General features: G+C 60.8%; 1 protein-coding gene across 1 annotated transcript; it reads left to right on the top strand.

Annotated features, from left to right (window-relative positions):
- Nucleotides 1-5,433: 5,433 nt before the first annotated feature.
- On the top strand, nt 5,434-17,669 carry TMEM132E (transmembrane protein 132E). Its single transcript, XM_035343215.1, is given in 10 exon segments — nt 5,434-6,128; nt 6,130-6,214; nt 6,216-6,349; nt 7,203-7,343; nt 9,059-9,251; nt 9,542-9,685; nt 12,876-13,081; nt 13,675-13,954; nt 14,037-14,228; nt 14,867-17,669. Coding segments are annotated over 10 exon segments (3,096 nt in total). The 5' UTR covers nt 5,434-5,436; the 3' UTR covers nt 15,896-17,669.
- The last annotated feature ends 1,009 nt before the right edge of the window (nt 17,670-18,678 follow it).

Below are 18,678 nucleotides of genomic sequence, written 5' to 3'. Positions count from 1 at the left end.
AGCTGCTGGTTGCTGCTCCCAGCCCTTCCCTCCCCGCAGCGCCGGGTCAGAAGCCCACAGCTCGCTGCCGTCTCCTCCCCGGGAGGATGCTGCGATCAAGGCACTTCTGTTTCCCTCCTTGGTCTCCTTCCATCTCCTGCTAGCCAGCATTTTCCCCTTGCTTGTGCAATATTTGCCGTCACGGATTTTTCAATAGCTCTGCTGAAAGCCCGGGGTCTCGGGTGCTTTGTGTTCCAGCCCTGCAAGGGTTACGGGGGCAGGTTGTGCTCCGTCGTGCTGCCTTGAGAGGCTGACAAAAGTTCTGCATTTGGGGCTCTCCCTCTGCTCTTGGGGTGCTTTCTGGTCGGTGCTGGAGCCCATCCTGGCTCCTCCACCGCTCCTTTTGTGCCTCTTGCTGCATCCTGCTCTGTCCAGCACACAGCAGAGGGGAGAATTAATTGGTGCCACATCAGCCCTAAATGTGTCCCTTGGCACAGCTGGGGGGGGGACAGAGATGGGACAGGGGCTGTGAGTGGGACAGGTGGCTTTAGGGGGCTCACTGCCACCCCACACCGATGCTGGCTCAATCCTGGGCTCAGCAGCTGCTGGGTTTATCCGGGACAGCTCCCAGCTGTGCTGCGTTTTGGAGCCCTGGGGTGTTCCCGTGGACATGCGTGCTCGGGCAATTCCTCGTCCTTTTTATTCTTCTTTTCCCCTCACCTTTTAATTCATTTCTTCATTTTTCTTCCTCCTCCGCAAAGGCCCTCTCCTCCCCGGCCCCTGGCCTGTCCCCCGACGTGATTTGTGGAAATTGCTCTAAAGTAGCTGCCGCGTAAAAGCCTTGCCTGCTCCGGGAATTTATGGCAGGCTGCGCCTGAGCGCGGCACATCCCATTTAGCCCGTATTTATTTATTCCTTTAGGTTTCTTTCCCCCCCCACCCCCCACCCCCTTCCCTTTAATAATTTCCTGGGGGAAATGCGGGGCTCAGCACTGCAGCCTGGGGTGCCTGCCAGCATTTCTTGGGGGGTTGCTTCTCCCAGGGGTGCTGCTGTGCCCTGGCACCAGCCACCATGCTCTTGTTGGGGGCTGGTGGTGGGAAGAGGTGTCCCCAAGTGGGAGCCAGGAGGAGGATTTCTAAGGACACCCCCAGACATAGACATCCCTCTCCTTCCCCTCTGGGACCTGAAAGAAGGGAGAGTCATCAGCACAACCCTGTATTAGACATCAGAGAAACCACCCTGAGCACCACTGCTGCCTCTAGTCAGGCTCAATCCTCTTTTCCCAACCTCCACCCACTCGATTCCGACCCCGGGCTGCTTTTGGGAAGCCCCAGCCCCACCAACCTCCCAGGATGAGCACCGGGGTCCCTCTCGCCACGGTGCCTCCCAGCCCCACCGCCGCCGTGGGGCAGCGCTGGGGGCTGCGGGTGGTCCAGGAGCTTCACAGCCCCCCCCCCGTCACAGCATCCCCTCGGCCGTCTCACCGCCGCGAGCCGGGGGGAGGTGCCGGTACATTTGTAACAATTATTCACTTAATTGAGTTCCAATTAGCCAGGGCTGGAGATGGAGGCTCGCACCGCGTCGGTGGGCGCGGGGAGCTTGTTGTCTTTCATGTCGCCGAAAACAATTTCCAAGGCTCCGGCTGATGGGAAGCGTTTCCGAGCTTCCCACGAGGGCCGGGTTTCCCGATTCGGCTCTGGTCGTGCTGCGGGGGGGGTTCCCCAGGCTGCATCGAGACACAGAGCACCGGGGGGGGCTCCCCCTGACAGGTCCCCAAAGCTCCCCATGCCGGGGCTGCGCCCAGGTGCGGCACCACCAGGGCTGAAGCTTTGAGTTTTGGGTGGAGGTGAAGACCTCCATTCCCCCCCCCCCGTTTTTTTTTTTCTTCTGTTGGGGGGTCAGACCCTCCGTGGGTGGGGGTGTAAGGTGATGGGGGTCGGTGCTCGGGGGTGGAAATGGACATGGGGAGGTGGGCACGAGCCTGGCTCCTGCCCAGGTCCCCCTTTGGCTGGAGCATCCCAGTGCTGGGACACCGTGCTGTGGGGCACCCCCGGTGTGTGGTGCTTGTGCCCCCCCCTTTGTAGTTGGCCCTAATGGCCCTGGGGGTGAAGTATGGAGCCAGGGGGGGGGCTCATGCTGTTAAGTTTTGGGGCTCCAAAGCTGTGACTGGGATGCAGGGGGCATCCAGGGGATGCTCGGGGACAGTGGGGTGGATTCATGCTGCCTTGAAGCGGGTGGCTTCATGCTGGGAGCACCCCAGGAGGCTCGGTGAGGTGCTGGAGACGAAGGCTGTGCCCTGGGGGCTGCCCTTTATGGGGTCCCGGGGCCCATCCCACAGCTCTTTGACCACTGCTTAAACCCTGCAGTTTTTTGTCCTCGAGGGTCACCACGGAGTGCCGGAACTCCTCTGGAGAAGCACCAGCAGAGCTTCAAGGCAGCATGAAGCCCTCTGGGGGGGATCAAGAAGGGCTTTTACTGCGGTGTCAGCCCCATTCGTCACATCAGGACACCCCCTGCAGCCTGCCCTGAGCGGGGGAGCTGGGCTGTGGGGGGACCAGGCTGGGGCACAGCCCCCAGCTCCCCCCCCCAGCCCTATTTTCTGGTGTTTTTCTCTCTGCTTTTCCCCTGCTAAGTGGGGATATACGTGCTGGGAGCCCCCCTGCTGCAGCCCGGGGGATAAGCCGGGATCAGGATCCCCCCCGGAGCGTGCCTGAAGCGATCCCTATGGCAGACAGCTGGGGCTGGGGCTAAGCCGGAGCTCGGCGCTGGGTATCGGTGCTGGGCGAGAGGAGGAGGAGGAGGAGGGGGCTCTTCAGCCTCAGGGCAGTGGGGGTGGAGCTGGCAGGATGAGGGGGCTGGGGAACACTCCCCATGAGCCCCATTTGCTCAGGATTTGGAGTGGGAATGAAGGAAAAGCAAGCCAGCTACTCCACTAGCCATAACCATGGCCGGTCTGTCTGTCCGACCCCAAGCGGGGAGGGCAGAGCGGGGTTGCCCCTTGGGGATGGGATTATTTCACTGCCAGAGACCCCAGGAAGCATCAGCCCCGTCGGGTGGGGGCGTCTCTTGACTGCAGGGCAGTGGGGTGGGTGCTGCCACGTCCCACACCGCTGTCCCCGCGTGCCTTTGTGGCCGTCCTCGGGCCCATCTGGCTGCGGCGACGTGGGGCACATCTGGCCAGGCAGATGTGGCTGCCGGGGGGGGTCACCGTGTGTTCCCACCTCCCTCTCTGCCCCCTTTCTCCCCGCCATGGGTCGCTGCCCCCCCCCGGGCTGCCACGGATGGGGGTGAGTGCGGGTCCCATCCTGCTGCGGTGCTGGGCAGGGGAGGGATTTTAGCCAAGGAGGGGGGTCTGGGCAGCCCCCAGGCTGGCTGGGTGCAGAGATCTGCTTTTTGCTCGTGGTGCTGAGCCGTGAGGGTGGAAGGACCATATGGTCCTCTCTGCGCCAGCCTAATAAACCCGGCAATGCGGGTCAGGCGCCACAAATCCCGTTAACTGCCACGGGCCGGTGCGGGGCAGAGCCGGCAGCTGGGGCTTAACTCTTGTGTCCCCCCAAACCCAGCCAGAGGTGGGGGTGCCAGAGCTACCAACCCCCCCCAGGGGCTGCTGGAGACCAGGGCAGGGGCTGGGGACAGCCCAGGGTCTCCTGAGCTGTAGGGTTTTCCTTCCTTCCACCCTTCCCTCCATCAGTCCTCCGTTCTTTCTGCTGCACCAGTTCCTCCACTGCCACCCCACGGCGTGGGCTCTGTGCATGGTGCTGGGCTCTGTGCGTGGTTCTGGGCTCTGTGCGTGGTGTCACGGCTCGGTGCCACCCCCACTGTTCCTCTACAGTGTGCTCGGCATTGCCTGGTAGTGTCCCTTGGTGCTGCCGGGAGCAGGTCTTTGGGTGGATTTCCTTTGTGAAATGATCTAATCCTTCCCCAAACACTGGATTTTTTTAAGGAACAAAAATGACAAGGAGCAAAACTTGCACTGTTTCACTGATTCAGTGTTAACTTCAGCATTTTTTTTTTTTTTTCCCTGGCTGCTGGTGCCTCATTTGCTCCCATGGGTATTTCATCCGACGCACTTCTGGCTTGGGGATCTTTTCAAAACTCCGCTTTCCAGCGGTTAATCTCATGCCTTGGGAAAAAAAAAAAAATCCCTCTGGTTGAAAATCCTGGGAAAACACCAGGAATGGCAGGAGCAGCCCTGGCTGAATGGACCATTACCATGCCACAGCCAGGGCGGTGGCCTCACCGGCAGTGCCACCGGGTCCCCAGCACCTGCCTGGCCCTGGGGACGAGTCACACCCCGGGCAGTGCAGCTGCGGATGCCATCGGTACCCGTTTCGAGCACTAATCCTTTCAGGAGCCTTCCTAAGCCTCTTACCCCCCGCACCCTGCTGCAGCAAGGTCCCGGGTGGGCTACGGGGTCTCGACTCTTCCCCAAGCCTGTGTCTCTACGGGTCTGGCCACTGTGATGCTCCAGAAGGAGAAAATCCTGCTTGGGCATTCTCCCACACACCTGGGTAGGAAATGAAAGGGTGAGAGCTTTTGGGCAGCCCCCCCCCCGGCACGCTTCTCTCCCCCATCGGATGCCCCCAGGCAGGTGCCGTGGCAAGGGCTGAGCCGTCACATCAGTGCCCGTCGCCGCCCGTAATTTGGGTGCCGGCGGCTGCTCGGAGCTGCTGGGGCCGCTGGGGAGCGGCTGCAATCAGCGCCGGGCTGCGTGGCGGGGGGATGCGAGGGGGGGCCCGGGTGTCCTGGGAATTGCTGGCAGCTGCGGATGCGAAGACCTTGAGATGTCTTCCAGGCTCCTGCAGGGTGTGCGGGCTGGGGATGGGTTCAGCTGGGTGCTTCTGCCCCTGCTTCCACCCAGCCCAATGAGCGGGGCTGCGGGGGCACCGGGGCCGGTTTGCCCCAGGTCACTTGGGAGGGTTGGTGGCGGTGGGATGAGCGTGTCCCCCACCTGGTGTGACCTCCTTGCCTCCCTCCTGGCTCCCCGCAAGCTACCAGCATCGTTGTCACTTTGCACTGGGCTGTGTCCGTGGCTGGTAAAATCAGGGCTCAGCAGCTGGACCTGCTGCTTGGTGCTGGGATGCTGGAGGAGCTCGGCACCCTTTGCACCATGCACCTGGGGGCTTGGCTGGGAGCTGGGGCTGGTTTGGGGGATGAGTATGGGGTTGGTTTGGGGGGTGAGTTTGGGGATGGTTTGGGGGATCAGTTCATGGCACGTGTCCCTGCATGCCGGGCACCCCATCCCGTGCTGAGGGTGGGTTGGTGGGAGGCTGGAGCCCTCAGTCAGGAAGCACAGCAACCCCCGAGGTGCGGGGGGGTGCTCAGCAGGAGAAAAACCCACCCTGACTCCCCCTTACGAGATGCCTGGGGGCTGCAGCACCGCCTTGTCCTTGCCACGGGGGTTCCAGGGGGTGATGCCTTGCACTAACCCCCCCCTCTCCATCCTCTTCACAGCCCATGCCAAGGGTCCAGCCCCCAGCCCTGAGCCCGCCGAGCCCCCCCGGTGCCATGATGCTGCCGGTGAGCTACCGCCTGTCCAACACCCGCCTGGCCTTCTTCCTCAAGGAGGTGGGGGCCAGCCCCCCGGGCAACGGCAGCGCCCCGCTGCAGCGCTCCGAGCCCTTCGTCGTCTTCCAGACCAAGGAGCTGCCCGTGCTCAACGTCACCCTGGGACCCTTCAGCACGGGGCTGGTGCTGCCCAAGGAGCACCTGCAGCCCTCCAGCACCCTGGAGGTCCCCGACCGCCTCACGGTCAACTGGAAGGTGCGCGCCTTCATCATCCAGCCCCGCCTGGTGGCCAGCCAGCCCGTGGTCCAAGTGCTCTTCTACGTGGCCGGCCGGGATTGGGATGACTTCGACGTGACCGACCGCCTGCCCTGCGTGCGGCTCCACGCCTTCCGCGACGCCCGTGAGATCAAGAGCTCGTGCCGGCTGCGGGGCAGCCTGGCCACCTGCCTGGTGCAGGCGGAGCTGCCCCGCGCCTGGTTCGGCCCCGGCGCCGTGCCGCTGGGCAGGAGGAAGAGCCCCGAGAGCGTGGAGGTGCCGGGCGAGAGCCAGCAAGCCGAGCTCTACTACACCCTGCACGCCCCCGACGGGGCCGGCCAGTGCCTTGGGGACACGGTTTTGTCATCGTCCCCCCGCCGCGGGGCCGCCGGGGGGGGCCAGGACCGAGGGGCCCACGCAGCACCCGCTGCTGCGCATCGGCAGCGTCAGCCTCCTGCAGGCGCCCCCCCGCACAGCCCATGCAGGAGCACCGGCTGGATGGGAACGTCTTCATCCGGCTGCCCGACAAGCCGCTGAAGCCTGGCGAGGTGCTGAGCATCCTTCTCTACCTGATGGCCAACTCCACGGTGGAGCACTTCACCCTCAGGTAGGGACCCGACCCCGGGATCGGACCCAAAAGCGGCCCCGGTTTGTAGGGGAGGGTTGGTTTGGTTGGGGTGGGATGGAGGAAGGGGAGGGTGAATGGTGCTTGTAGGGTTTTGAAGCGTTTTAGGGTTTAGCAATGGGGGTTTCATGGAGGAAAGGGCCTTCCCCCGGGGTTTTCACAGCATCGCCGCTGCGGTGCGGTGCTCCCCCTTGCACTGGGGTTGGGGCCGTGCCTGCAGCAGTGGGATTTGCTCGCTGGCACCTTGGGGATGAGATGCAACCTGGTTGTGGGGCCAGCAGGGAATCCCACTGTGCCCCCCTGTCCCTGAGCTGGGGCAGGAGGTGCTGAGCACCCCAGGATGGGGAGGTGCATGGGGGCACCCCCATTGTCCCTAAGGACAAAGGGATGTGATGGGAACAGGCTCAGCCCCCCGCTATCAGGGCTGCAGGCTGATAGTTCCTATAGGTAAAACTGGCTCCGTGTCAGGGCAGAGCCTGTGCTTCTTGGGAGGGAGACTGAGGCACGGGGGGCACACGGGGCAGCTGTTCCCACATCTTATCTGTGGGTGTTGGTAGTGAACGGCCGCGACCCCCGGCACAGGGGGCACGGTGCTGGAGGCTCTCCTGTCCCGCACCTTGGGGCCAGGAGCCCAAATTCCTGCTGGAGGGGTGATGGGGGGGGAGCACCCCATGGCAAAAAGGGGCTCAGGTGGGCTCGGCCCCACCACGACACCTCCACCACGGGTGATGTTTCTGAGAGCTGGGAGGAATTTGGGGTGAAAAATCCCCCTGCAGCCCCAACAGAGCAGCTGGGGGGGGGGGTCGGATCCAGCCCTGACCGTGGCTCCCCGCAGGGTGAAGGCCAAGAAAGGCGTCAACCTGCTCAGCACCAAGTCGAGGAGCGCGCAGTGGCTGGTGAGCTCGGAGCTGCTGACGGGTGGCAAGCACTCCACCGCCACCGTCGACGTGGCCAGGGCGGAGGGCGCTGGGCCCAGGTAAGGGACCCTCGTCCATCCCCAGCCCCAGAATATCACCAGAGGGGTGATTTGGGGAAATCTTTGGGTTTTGGTCCAGAGCTGGGCTTCGCCTGGTTGGCAGTGGTGGCCTGTGGGTGCTGGGGGGGCCAAGCGATGCGCTCCTGGGTCATTGGCATGATTTTGCAGCTGCATCCCCATCTGAGCTGGTAGCACCCCATTGCTTCAGGAGCTGGTGGGCCCTAACAGGGAATTTTGAGGCTGAGTTGTGAAGCCATGGCAGATCCTCCAGGCTTGGTGGAAGTATTTTAATTTTTGCAAAAGTTTTAACACCACGGGTGGCAGCAGCACTTTGCTGGTTATCCTGATCCCTGCTGAGAGTCCCTCTGGGGAGGAAGGGGAGTGCTCCTGGGGCACGGTCCCCTCTGGTCCCTAAGGTCACATCTCCATCACCTGGTGTCTTTGGGGTCAGGGAGGCAAAAACCTCCAGGAGCTGGGTTACAGCAAGCTGATGCTCTCGAGCCGTGCTGGAAAATGCAAAAAGCAACCAGAGCAGAGGGACGTCAGAGCCCACAGCTGACATCAGCGTGTCCCCATGGCCACCAGCCACCTTGTCCCCTGCCTGGACACCCTGTGCCCACCCCGGTGCCACCCCAGAGCCAGGCTCGGGCTGGCAGGGGGGGACCCAGCTCCCCCCCCTTCCCCTGCCCCCTCCCTGCCTCTGCCGCCGACTCAAATCAGCCTTGAAAGGTTAGAGACGGGAGATGAATTTAAAGTGATTACAGTCACCTTTTAGACAAACAACTCGATCAAATATTAACGTAATGGAAATGATGAATGACTCAAAGCCGCGTCGCCCTCCGGGCCCTGCGAGCACGAGCAGTTTGCCTCGGGAGTGGTGAGGACCGGAGGAGACCCTGGAGCTTTAGGATGATATTGGCCAATTTTGGTTGTTTTGCACCCCAGCAGCTGCCCCCAGAGTCGTGCCCCAGACCCGGGCAGCCTGGCTGTGCCGGGATGCCCTGCAGCAAGGAGCCCCTTCCCCTCATTGTGTATTTATGAGAGAGAAACCTCCTGTGTCCAGCCTCCTCAGGTCGATGGGGCCTTCCCTACAGCTGCTGCACGGCAGGATGAGAGTGGGGCCATTTCGGCTTTCCTCCTCCCCTTCGTCCCCCTGCTCCAGGGAGGTTCTGCCAGCTCTGAGCAGGGCTGTGTGAGCCCTGGGGTGTCTCCTGGGGAGGCTCCGTTTCTGGGGACCCTTGGGGCGCTTTGTTTCAGGGGGATTGGCCCAAACCCCAGCGCAGCTCATGTGCTGCCCCATGGGATGCTCAGGGTTCAACCTGTGGATGCAGAAGCAGTTTGTGGTGGTAAATCCAGCCGGGCTGGCAGAATGACGGAGCCCAGGAGGTGAGGACAGAGCCTGTGGCCATTTGCTGTCCCCTCGGCCTGTGCCCATCCCATGGTTAGTGATGCTGGGCGGGTCCAGCACAGAGTGCTGATACAGCACCCATGGGAGCTGGCCGAGGCTTTTCTCCCACTGGGGATAAGCAGAAAAAATCAATTTCTCTTCCATCTGTGTGGGTTTCCCTCAGAGCAGCCCCCCCCCCAGCTGTGTTTGGGCTGAGCACCGTGGTGGTGACCACCCCCAGAGGGACCCCCCCGGAGATGCTCTGTGTGGCTGGATGGGACCCTGGGGGCCCCTAGCTCACCGTGTCCCCCCTCCTGCCCCCCGCCAGGGATGGGGACACCTCCTCCGAGGTCATGCAGCTGGATTTCGAGATGGAGAACTTCACCAGCCAGTCGGTGACGCGCCGCATCATGTGGCACATCGACTACCGGGGCCGCAACCCCCCTCCCGACCTGGAGAAGGTGGTGACGGAGCTGACGGTCATCCAGAGGGACATCCGGGCCATCGTGCCCCTGGCCATGGTGAGCGGGGTTTGACTTTCCTCCAGCCCTCCTGCTGTAGTGTTGGGGATGGTTTGATGTCCCCTGAGGGATCTGCGGGCAGGGATGGGTGGCGATGTGTTCCCCTGTGCTCCTGGCTCTCCCACCAGCCCATCCACCCCATGTCCCCCCTTCCCGCAGCACCTACCCACCCATAAATCCCACCCCAGGGCTGCTGTAGGAGGGGGACCAGCCATGATCTGGCCCTGGGGCTGGTGCAGGACAGCGAGCCGCCCTGTTACAGGCCGGTCCCCTTTGTGCCCCGTCCCCAGGACACGGAGATCATCAACACGGCCATCCTGACAGGCCGCACCGTGGCCATTCCCGTGAAGGTCATCGCCATCGAGCTGAGCGGCATCATCGTGGACGTCTCGGCCATGGTGGAGTGCAAGTCGAACAATGAAGACATCATCAAGGTGGGTGCGGGTGGGGGCTCGTGTGGCTCCGGTGAGGGATAACCCCACAAAGGAGAACGTGCTGAGCCTCTCCTGGGGCTTCAGTCCTCGTGTGCCTCTCTCTGGCCCTGTGGGGTGAAGGACGGGGCCCTTTTGTCACCACAGGAGGCCACGGGTTGCTCTGGTGCTGCGGAGTCTGGCACCAGGCAGCAGCAATAACTAAGGGTTATTGTGGCACTTAGTGCCTATAGGTAAAATATTGTCACCTGGCAGTGCAAGCCGCACATTTTCATCAGCGGCTTCACCTGCACCACCAGGCGATGTTCATCTTCCCGTGCGGGCTGACGTGGGGTTGGGGCTGGGGTCTGGTCCCAGAGAGGTAGGAGGGGACTGAGCTGGGTATTGGGGATGAGGGGGGACAGCGGGAGGGATGTGGAGAGGAGCGAGATGGGCGGCGTGGGAGAGGGGCTGGGCTGTGAGTGCAGAGCATGGTAACAGCCCCCTGCTCCCCCCAACTGACGAGGCAGCCTCCGACCTCGAATCCAGCTACGGCTGTGCATTTTCCATCGCCGTAGCCAGTCATCCTTATACATTTTTCTATCACTGTACGTATCCATCTCTCCGCCCGCCTGCATTATTCTATCACCGCACTCACCCGTCCGTCCATCCGTCCCCCCCCCCCCCAGAAACCTCCCCTTCTCCCAGCGGGGCAGGGGGTGAGGGGCAGAGCCCCAGCCGGGCTGGGACCTGCTCTCTCCTGGGGTCCCCTGGGAGCCACCAGCCCCACGGGCAGGTGACAGCTGGTGTCACCAACTGTTTACCCAAGTTCTCAAACAAAGCCCCAATCCGTGCGATTTACCGTGCCGGCTCTAATTTATGGAGACCGGTCCTCCGCAGCGTGATAAAACACTGGAGCAATAATACACTTCAGGATGGACTCCAAGACACTTAAACTGTTTAATGTGCTGTCTTTCCACTCGTAAATCTATTTACACGCTGTCCCCAGACCTGGGGGGGAGCAGACACATGCACACAGGCGGGGATGAATAATGCATGGAGCAGCCCTCCAGCCCCGCTCGCTCGCCATCCGGAGCCCCGCGCAATTTCTTGCTGAGTTATTTTGTGTTTGTGCTAGGGATTCGTTTCCGAGGGAGCTCTCGGTTCCCTGCTGAGATTGGGGAGTATGATTACGGTGCCAGGGCTATAAACCTGTTATATAAATCAAAGCTTACATGGTGGGATCCGCTATCTGTTAGTGTAAATAATTTAGCGTCGAGGAGGAGAGGGGAAGGGATGCTTCTCCCCAGGTGGTGTGTGGCTCGCTGGGGGTTTATCTTGTGTGGAGGGGAAACGTTGTGGACCTGGTGGATGTGGCAGTGAAGGTGCCACCCCTGAAGGCTGGTGGGTGAGAGCTGTCACCCTGATCCCTGCATGCGGTGACACAGGGAAAATCCCTGTGCTCTGCCTGGAGAGAAGGAGCTGCCCATCCAATGGAAATAATGCCCGGCCTCGGGAACAACACACGTGCCGAGGGATGTGGAAGGACAGGAGATGCCACTTCTGTCTCTGAGGGAGGGACTCAGCCTCACCTTCGATGTGAGCCTTCCTTAGGAGCCTACCACCCACCCCTGCTTGAAGACCATCCAGGAGCAAGTCATCTCATCAGGGCTGCAGCCCTGGGGACGTGGCCAACCCCAGGACCCCTAGCTGGCCCACTCCTCCTGCTCCCGAGGGCCGTGGAGGTGAATTATCCCCTTTATCCCACGCTTGTGGCCATGCCGTGCAGAAGCGGAGCCGGTGGTGCCTTGGCTCGGAGCCCAGGCAGACCTCAGCCTCTCGCTTCCCGATGCCTTGCTGCAAATCCGGGAAGTATCTCCCAACAAGCGTGCGGCTTCATTTAAAAGCTAATCTGCAGTCACTCCATCATCAGGACAGGCCCAATGTGCTGGTATTTTCTGTTGTTGAATCCCCCCCCGTCCCCAGCCAACTGAAAAGCAAGTGGCCCCCAGAACGAGGTGCTGGGGGGATTTATTAGGTAAGGCAACACGAGCAGCAGCCCATCATATTTATTGTGATAAATGGCACAATATCTAGTGCTGGAGGATTCGCCCAAGAGCTCATCTTTATTCAAACGCTGCCCTGCCAGAGCTGAGATTGTCTTTTCAGGCAGGCTGAGCTGGTACAAGAGCAAACCCTCCTGCACGGCCCTTCCCTCCTGCTGGCCACGGAGCAGATGCTTCCCCAGGAGCTCCGGGTGCAGCATCCTCCACCATCCCCGGGGACCACGGGGCTGGGAAACACAAGGCTCCTGCAGCTGGATGGATGTACACAGCCCCAGGATATGGTGGGCAGGGATGCAGGGATGCTTCCTCCTGTGCTGGCAGCCAGCGTGGACTCAGTCCCTTATCAGCCATCGGAGAATCCACGTGGGAGAGCAGCTTGGTGGAATTTGGGTTTTCCACGCTGCTGAGGTGCTCGATGCAACTGAGAAAGAATGACTGAGCTGCTGGCTGAGCAGAGATTATTGTATTTTATTTTTTTTTTCCAGCTGCAAACAATTTGGTTGCAATTCCCAACTTTTTGGGGGCAGAGTTGGATGCAGATGTGAAGTGGGAGCCCCCAGCCCTTGCTGCGCAGGGGACGGTGCTGCCCTGAGCAGAAGCACCGGCGATGCTCTAGTGGCATCCTCTTAGCTCCTTAATCGGCTTGGATTGGTCGGTAGTAAGTGGCCCCTGCAGGATGTGTTTGTTTTATAGCAAATTTAACTAATGGCATTTGCATAAATGGGAATTAAAAGAGGAAAAGAGAGAGAGGAGATGAACACAAGGATTCGGATGGACTCTGGGAAGTGCTCTCTGATGTGAGCAGGAGGGATGGGGATGGGGACGGGGATGGGGACATCCCCTTGGCGCATCTGGATCACACATAGTAGAAGGGCACAATTTGGTGTGGGGCCAAAGGGGCTGAAGCACCAAAAGAAGGTGCCTGGGGGAGCTGGACAGGAGGGAAATGTGTGTTATGGCTATGGTGTTTGCAGCTCCATGCCTCTGAGCAGGGCCCTTGAGGAGGAAAGAGCATCTCTGCTCACTGGTCTGCCTTTAACCAGCTATGTGCACGGTGTAATTCTGCTCCTCTGAGATGTCCCAGCCTCCTGCCAGGATCTCTGATGTTTCTAAGAGCATTACAACCCCCTGACCTCCCCTCTCCACAGGTCTCCAGCAGCTGTGACTACGTCTTCGTCAGCGGGAAGGAGTCGCGGGGCTCCATGAGCGCCCGGGTCACCTTCACCTACGAGCACCTCTCGGCCCCACTGGAGATGACGGTGTGGGTGCCCAAGCTGCCGCTGCACATCGAGCTCTCGGACACCCGGCTGAGCCAAGTGAAGGGCTGGAGGGTGCCCATCCTGCCAGATAGGAGGTGGGTGCTGAGGGGGGGCTGCATGTGGGGCATCCCAGGGTGAGGGAGGCAGCAACATGCTGGAGGAGGTCTCAGGAGGACCCCGAGATGTGGGGTGTGCAGGGGGAGGCTGGAGAGGACAAGGTGAAGGTGGCAGGATTTTATTTAACGGCTGTGTTCAGCTGGTTAATGAGGGGGTGTCAGAAATGATGGAGCCAGACTCTCCTCAGAGGTCCCCAGAGACAATGTGAGAGCATGGACACAGGACGAGTGTTGGACAGAAAAGAGAATTTCACAATGAGCACAAACCCGGGAAGTGGTGAGAGGCATCCATCCATGGTAATGGTCAAATACTCCCCTGGGTGAGGCCGGGAGCAGCCAAGCTCCATAATTAACCCTGCTTTGAGACCTAGAGACTTCCAGGCATCCATCCCAACCTGGGATAGCTTGTCCTCTCAGCTGGTTAGGGGGTAGAGACCCTGGTTGGCATGTTCTGCTGAAGCCCTCAAGAGACCCCACGGACAGCAGGCATCTTTTTGGCCGGGAGGTTTTTCCCCCGCATCCCCCCTCGCCTCTCCCTGCCCTGCCACCCTTCTCCTGTCCCCGTCCCGCAGGTCGGTGCGGGACAGCGAGCACGAGGAGGACGAGGAGGAGCGGAAGCAGAGCCGGGGCTGTGCCCTGCAGTACCAGCACGCCACGCTGCAGGTCTTCACCCAGTTCCACACCACGGCGGCGGAGGGCACGGGGCAGGTGGTCACCATGCTGGGGCCCGACTGGCTGGTGGAGGTGACCGACCTGGTCAGCGACTTCATGCGCGTGGATGACCCGCGGGTGGCCCACCTGGTGGACAGCTTCACGCTGGCGGGGAGGGAGCCGGGCACCACGCTCTTCAAGGTAGCCCCCTGGTCTCCTTTCCCCCCTTCCACTGCCATGTCTGGGCTCGGCCGGGTGGTGACGGTCACCTCGTCCCCCGCAGGTGGTGTCCCCGCTCGTGGAGGCAGTGCTGGGTGAGACGCTGGTGACGGTGGCGGAGGAGAAGGTCAGCATCACGGACCTGAAGGCCCAGGTGGTCTCCAGTCTCTCGCTGTCCCTGCACCCCAGCCCTGGTAATAGTCACACCATCATCGCCCGGACGGCCGCCCAGCAGACCCTCAGCTTCTTCAAGCAGGTGAGGCCAGGGGTGTGCTCGGTCTAGGGAGGGATTTGGGGTTGGGTGGGCGCTCCACCTGTAAAAATCGCTTCCCAAATCCTGACTGCGGTCATCCCAGGCTCCCACAGCACCTGCTGTCCTCCAGATACCCCAAATGATCCCAAAGCAGCCCAGAAACCTTCCCATAGACCCATGAGACCTCCCTGTCCACCCTTGGCTTGGGGATAGGGCCCAGCTATGGGGATGAAGGGGCCTGGGAAAAATCCCACAGAGTTCCCAGCTCGTAACCTCTGGGGCTGAGGTCGGGGTGAGCCTGGCTTGCCAGAGGTCCTGCCCATCCCGAGACCTCCAGGCTCCAATTCTTGAAGCTCCTGCTGCCCCCCCTGGGCCTTGTCCCAAACCCTCGGCAGGCCCTCGGTATGAGATGTTCAGAGGCCCCATCCTGCTTCAGAAAATATGGGCACAATTGAGAGGAGAACGGTCAAAAGAGAATAACAAGGCAACGGTGGGAAGGAACAGGCTGGATCAATAGGTAGGGGGGGTTGGAGGATTATGTGGGAGAAGAATGAGAAGGAGGAGGGACGGATGGACGGCTGCGCGGGTGCAGGCGGGACTGGCATCGTGCTGGGCAACCGGTGCCTGTGTTGGTCCTGCAGGAAGCGCTCCTGAGCCTGTGGATTTCCTACAGCGACGGCACCACGGCCCCGCTCTCCCTCTACGACCCCAAGGACTACAACCTGGTGGTGAGCAGCCTGGATGAGAAGGTGGTCTCGGTGACCCAGGACCGGGCCTTTCCCTTGGTGGTGGCGGAGAGCGAGGGCGCCGGGGAGCTGCTGCGGGCCGAGCTGGTCATCTGCGAGAGCTGCCAGAAGACCAAGCGCAAGAGCGTGCTCTTCACGGCCCTGGCCAGCGTGCGGGTCCATTTTGGCTCTGAGGAGGACCCGACCTATGACTACGACCACGTCCCCAGCAAGCCGGGGCCGGCGGAGCCGGGGGCAAGCACCACCCTGCGGGCAGAGGTGGAGAGGAAAGCGGAGCCGAGCGAGGACAGTCGGATGTCCAGCGCGTCTCACCCCACCGAGGACTTCCCCACCATCCCCACCGGCTTTGTCCAGGTGACCAGGGGGCTGACGGACCTGGAGATAGGCATGTATGCCCTCCTGGGCGTCTTCTGCTTGGCCATCTTGGTCTTCCTCATCAACTGCATTGTCTTTGTGCTGAAATACCGGCACAAACGCATCCCGCCCGAAGGCCAGACCAACATGGACCATTCCCACCACTGGGTCTTCTTGGGCAATGGGCAGCCCTTGCGGGCTCACAATGACCTCTCCCCTCAGCCCGAGAGCCCCGGGAACCCCTTGGAAAACGTCCAGACCTGCTGCCACGCGGACCACCACAGCAGCGGGAGCTCGCAGACCAGCGTGCAGAGCCAGGTCCACGGCCGAGGGGACGGTTCCTCGGGGGGCTCCACGCGGGACCAGAGCGAGGACCCCCTCAACTCGCCCACCTCCAAGAGGAAGCGGGTGAAGTTCACCACCTTCGCCACGCTGCCCACCGATGAGCTGGCCTACAACTCCATCCCCATCGCCGATGAGGAGGACTTGGAGTGGGTCTGCCAGGACATGGGGCTACAAGACCCCGAAGAGCTTCACAACTACATCCGCAGAATCAAAGAGATCGCTTAACGCAGGGGCAGAGGGGACAGGGTGGGAGGGAGGGGGCTGCCACGCTGTGCCATGCCACGCCACGTCACGCCACGCCACGCCGGCCGCTTCCTGGGGGCCAGAGACCCAAATCGGGCTCTCTTGTGTGTTCCCCTTCGCACATCTCACATCCTCCTCAGCCCGACCGGAGGCACCCCCGGGGCCCTTTTTCTTTTCTTGCTCTTTCCCGTCTGGTTGTCCCCAGGGGAGGCAAGGAGCACACGCACAGCCACCGAGCCTGCTGGTGAGCGGGGGGGGGCATGAGGGAGGTGAGCCATGGATTGGAGATGGATGAGGTCAAAACCTGAGTGTGGGCGACGGCGAACAGGGCAGGACGATGCCGTGGGTCCTGTGGGGCAGAGGGTGGAAGAGTGGAGACATCCTGGCCCCCTCCCAGGAGCAGAGGAGGGAGGTGGGGGGTGGGGGTCCCCAAAGGCACCCCCATTGTACCCAGGGGGTCGCACAACCCCCTTTGCTGCACCTGGTTGCACAATTTCAGAGGTGAGTGCTGGTACAAGGATTCGCCGTCCTATGGCTGTTGGGGTGTGGGGTGCACAGCCCGGACCCCCCCCCCTGAGCTTGCTGTCTGCTCCGTGTGGAGATGGTGACATTAATGTTTGGCATCCCTCGGGGACCACGTGCCTCCACCCCAGGGCTGCTGGTTTCTGGCCTCCCAGTGCTGGGAAATGGCTGGGAGACACTGTGGGAGCTTCCCACCACCCACCTCGGTGCCAGCCCGGTGGGGACACCATGCCTGGTCCCAGCCCAGTTCCCCCCAGTCCCAGCCCAGCAGGGATGCCCGCAGCCAGGCTCAGCCTCCGTGGTGCCTTCTGACTGCCATAACCTCCCCGGCCACCGCGTCCCCAGCCCCAAAGGCACCCCCATCATGGAGCATCCTCAGCCAGGCTGACCCCGTGGGGACCACCGGGTACCGGGGCTGGTGGGTTGGGGGTCCCGAGCATCATCCGGCGGAGGGGGCAGGCGGCGGCTGGCAGCGGATTATTTCTGGATCGGAAGTTACCCACCACTGTGTCTATTTTTTTTTTTCTTAAATAAAAGACTAGAAAAAGAAAAAAAAAAAACAAACCCACGATGAAATGGAAAGCCAAAGGCGCTGCAGTGCCCTATCCTACATCGGGGCTGGTTTGGGGTCACCCCCAGCCAGGTGGGCTCTGCTGGGGGGGAAAGGGTGCACACAGCACTGTCTGCCCCCCTGCATCCCAAACTGAGGGCAGAGCCGCTGCTGGCACCCTGAGGGCACCGAGCACTGACACCCATCGGAGCACTGAGCACTTTGGGGACAAAGCTGTGGATTTGGGGCTCACCCCTCCCCAGTCCTCCCCACCTTGGCTTCCTGATCCCACCAGTCCCCGTGCCTCAGTTTCCCTGGCAGGACAGCAGCAGCCTGGGGCAGCGTCTTGAAAAGTCTCTTTAAGGAGTTTATCTTTTTGGGGCTATGGAAATTTCTCCCCCGAGCAGCCTTAAAACTTTCCCGATAGCTCTATGCTGGTTTTATGTACACATATCCATACATATATGTGTGAGGGAATTGAGATGTGCTCAAAGACCAGGTGGGTGATGCAGTTATGTTTTACTGTGCCCTCTTATCTAAAGGACACAGGTCTGGCTGTGCGAGCCGCCGATCTGATAGCGCTTCTGAGCAGGAAAATTAATACGGCCCAATTCCCTGCCTGGAGCCACCAAACCTCCTCGTTAAATTAACATACATGAATATTTGTTAAAAAAAAAAAAAAAATAAAAGGAAGGAAGAAGAAAAGGAGTGGGGAGAGGTAAGAAAAGTCCATAATAACATTTTATAGTTGTAATAACCCGTGGCAACCCCTGATTCCTGCTCTGTGAGCGCGGGCTGGGGTTCAAGCAGTCAGGAGGGGAACACGGGGTTTTGCTCCCTTTGCAGCAATCCCCATGAGCTCCTCACCTGCTGCCTCCTCTGACAGTGGCATTTTGTCACCTTCGCACAGAGTTTTGCCCCTGCCCATGTCACCTCTGCCCCCCCCCTGCACTGGTGGGGACGGCGCAGTGACACGGCGAGGCCACCGGTGCTCAGGGCACCTGAACGAAGACAGCAAAACCTAGATATCTACAGCTATTTATTGATACATACATATGCATATATTTATACCTTATAAGTACAGATGTATATATATGCATATACAACGTGTGTATGTGTATATATCACTATATATATATAAAGCTATATATATATAGCTCTGTGTGCATTCCTGTTACCGGTGCCAAGGGCTTTGCTCAGGTGCATGGATGCACCTACAAAATACACGGACCCCTACGAACAGGCACCCTACACCCACCCCGCTGGTCCTCCAAAAGCCCCTCTGGGCTACAGGGGCACGAGGGAAGCAGCTGCCAGAACTGTGTTTGGGCTCCTAACACCTTTGCAGGACCCGAGGAATCCTGCCAGGTAGGCACTGGGTGAAATTCTGGGGTCAAAACCCAGGAAAACAGTGTTGGTTTGGCACGGATGATATAAGACTTGTCCGGCTCCAGTGGATCCTGTCTCTGTTCCCACTCCAGCCATTTCTCTTCACTCCCATTTCTGGTATTTTATTTTTTTCATGCTCAGAATGAGCAGCTGGGACATGGGCTGGGGGGCGGAAGCAGGAAAGACCCCAAAGAACATGTGGGTTGTGTACATAGGCTGCAAAAGGGAGAGGGGCTGGGGGGCTCCCACCACCCCTGGACCACCCTTTGGGGGGGGGCTGGTGGCACCCACCGCGGGAAACCAT

This window comes from Oxyura jamaicensis, chromosome 19, assembly GCF_011077185.1.
Source record: "Oxyura jamaicensis isolate SHBP4307 breed ruddy duck chromosome 19, BPBGC_Ojam_1.0, whole genome shotgun sequence".
Taxonomy (NCBI): Eukaryota; Metazoa; Chordata; class Aves; order Anseriformes; family Anatidae; genus Oxyura; species Oxyura jamaicensis.
Note: the sequence above shows the minus strand (reverse complement) of the source record. Positions and strands in the feature narration are given on the sequence as shown.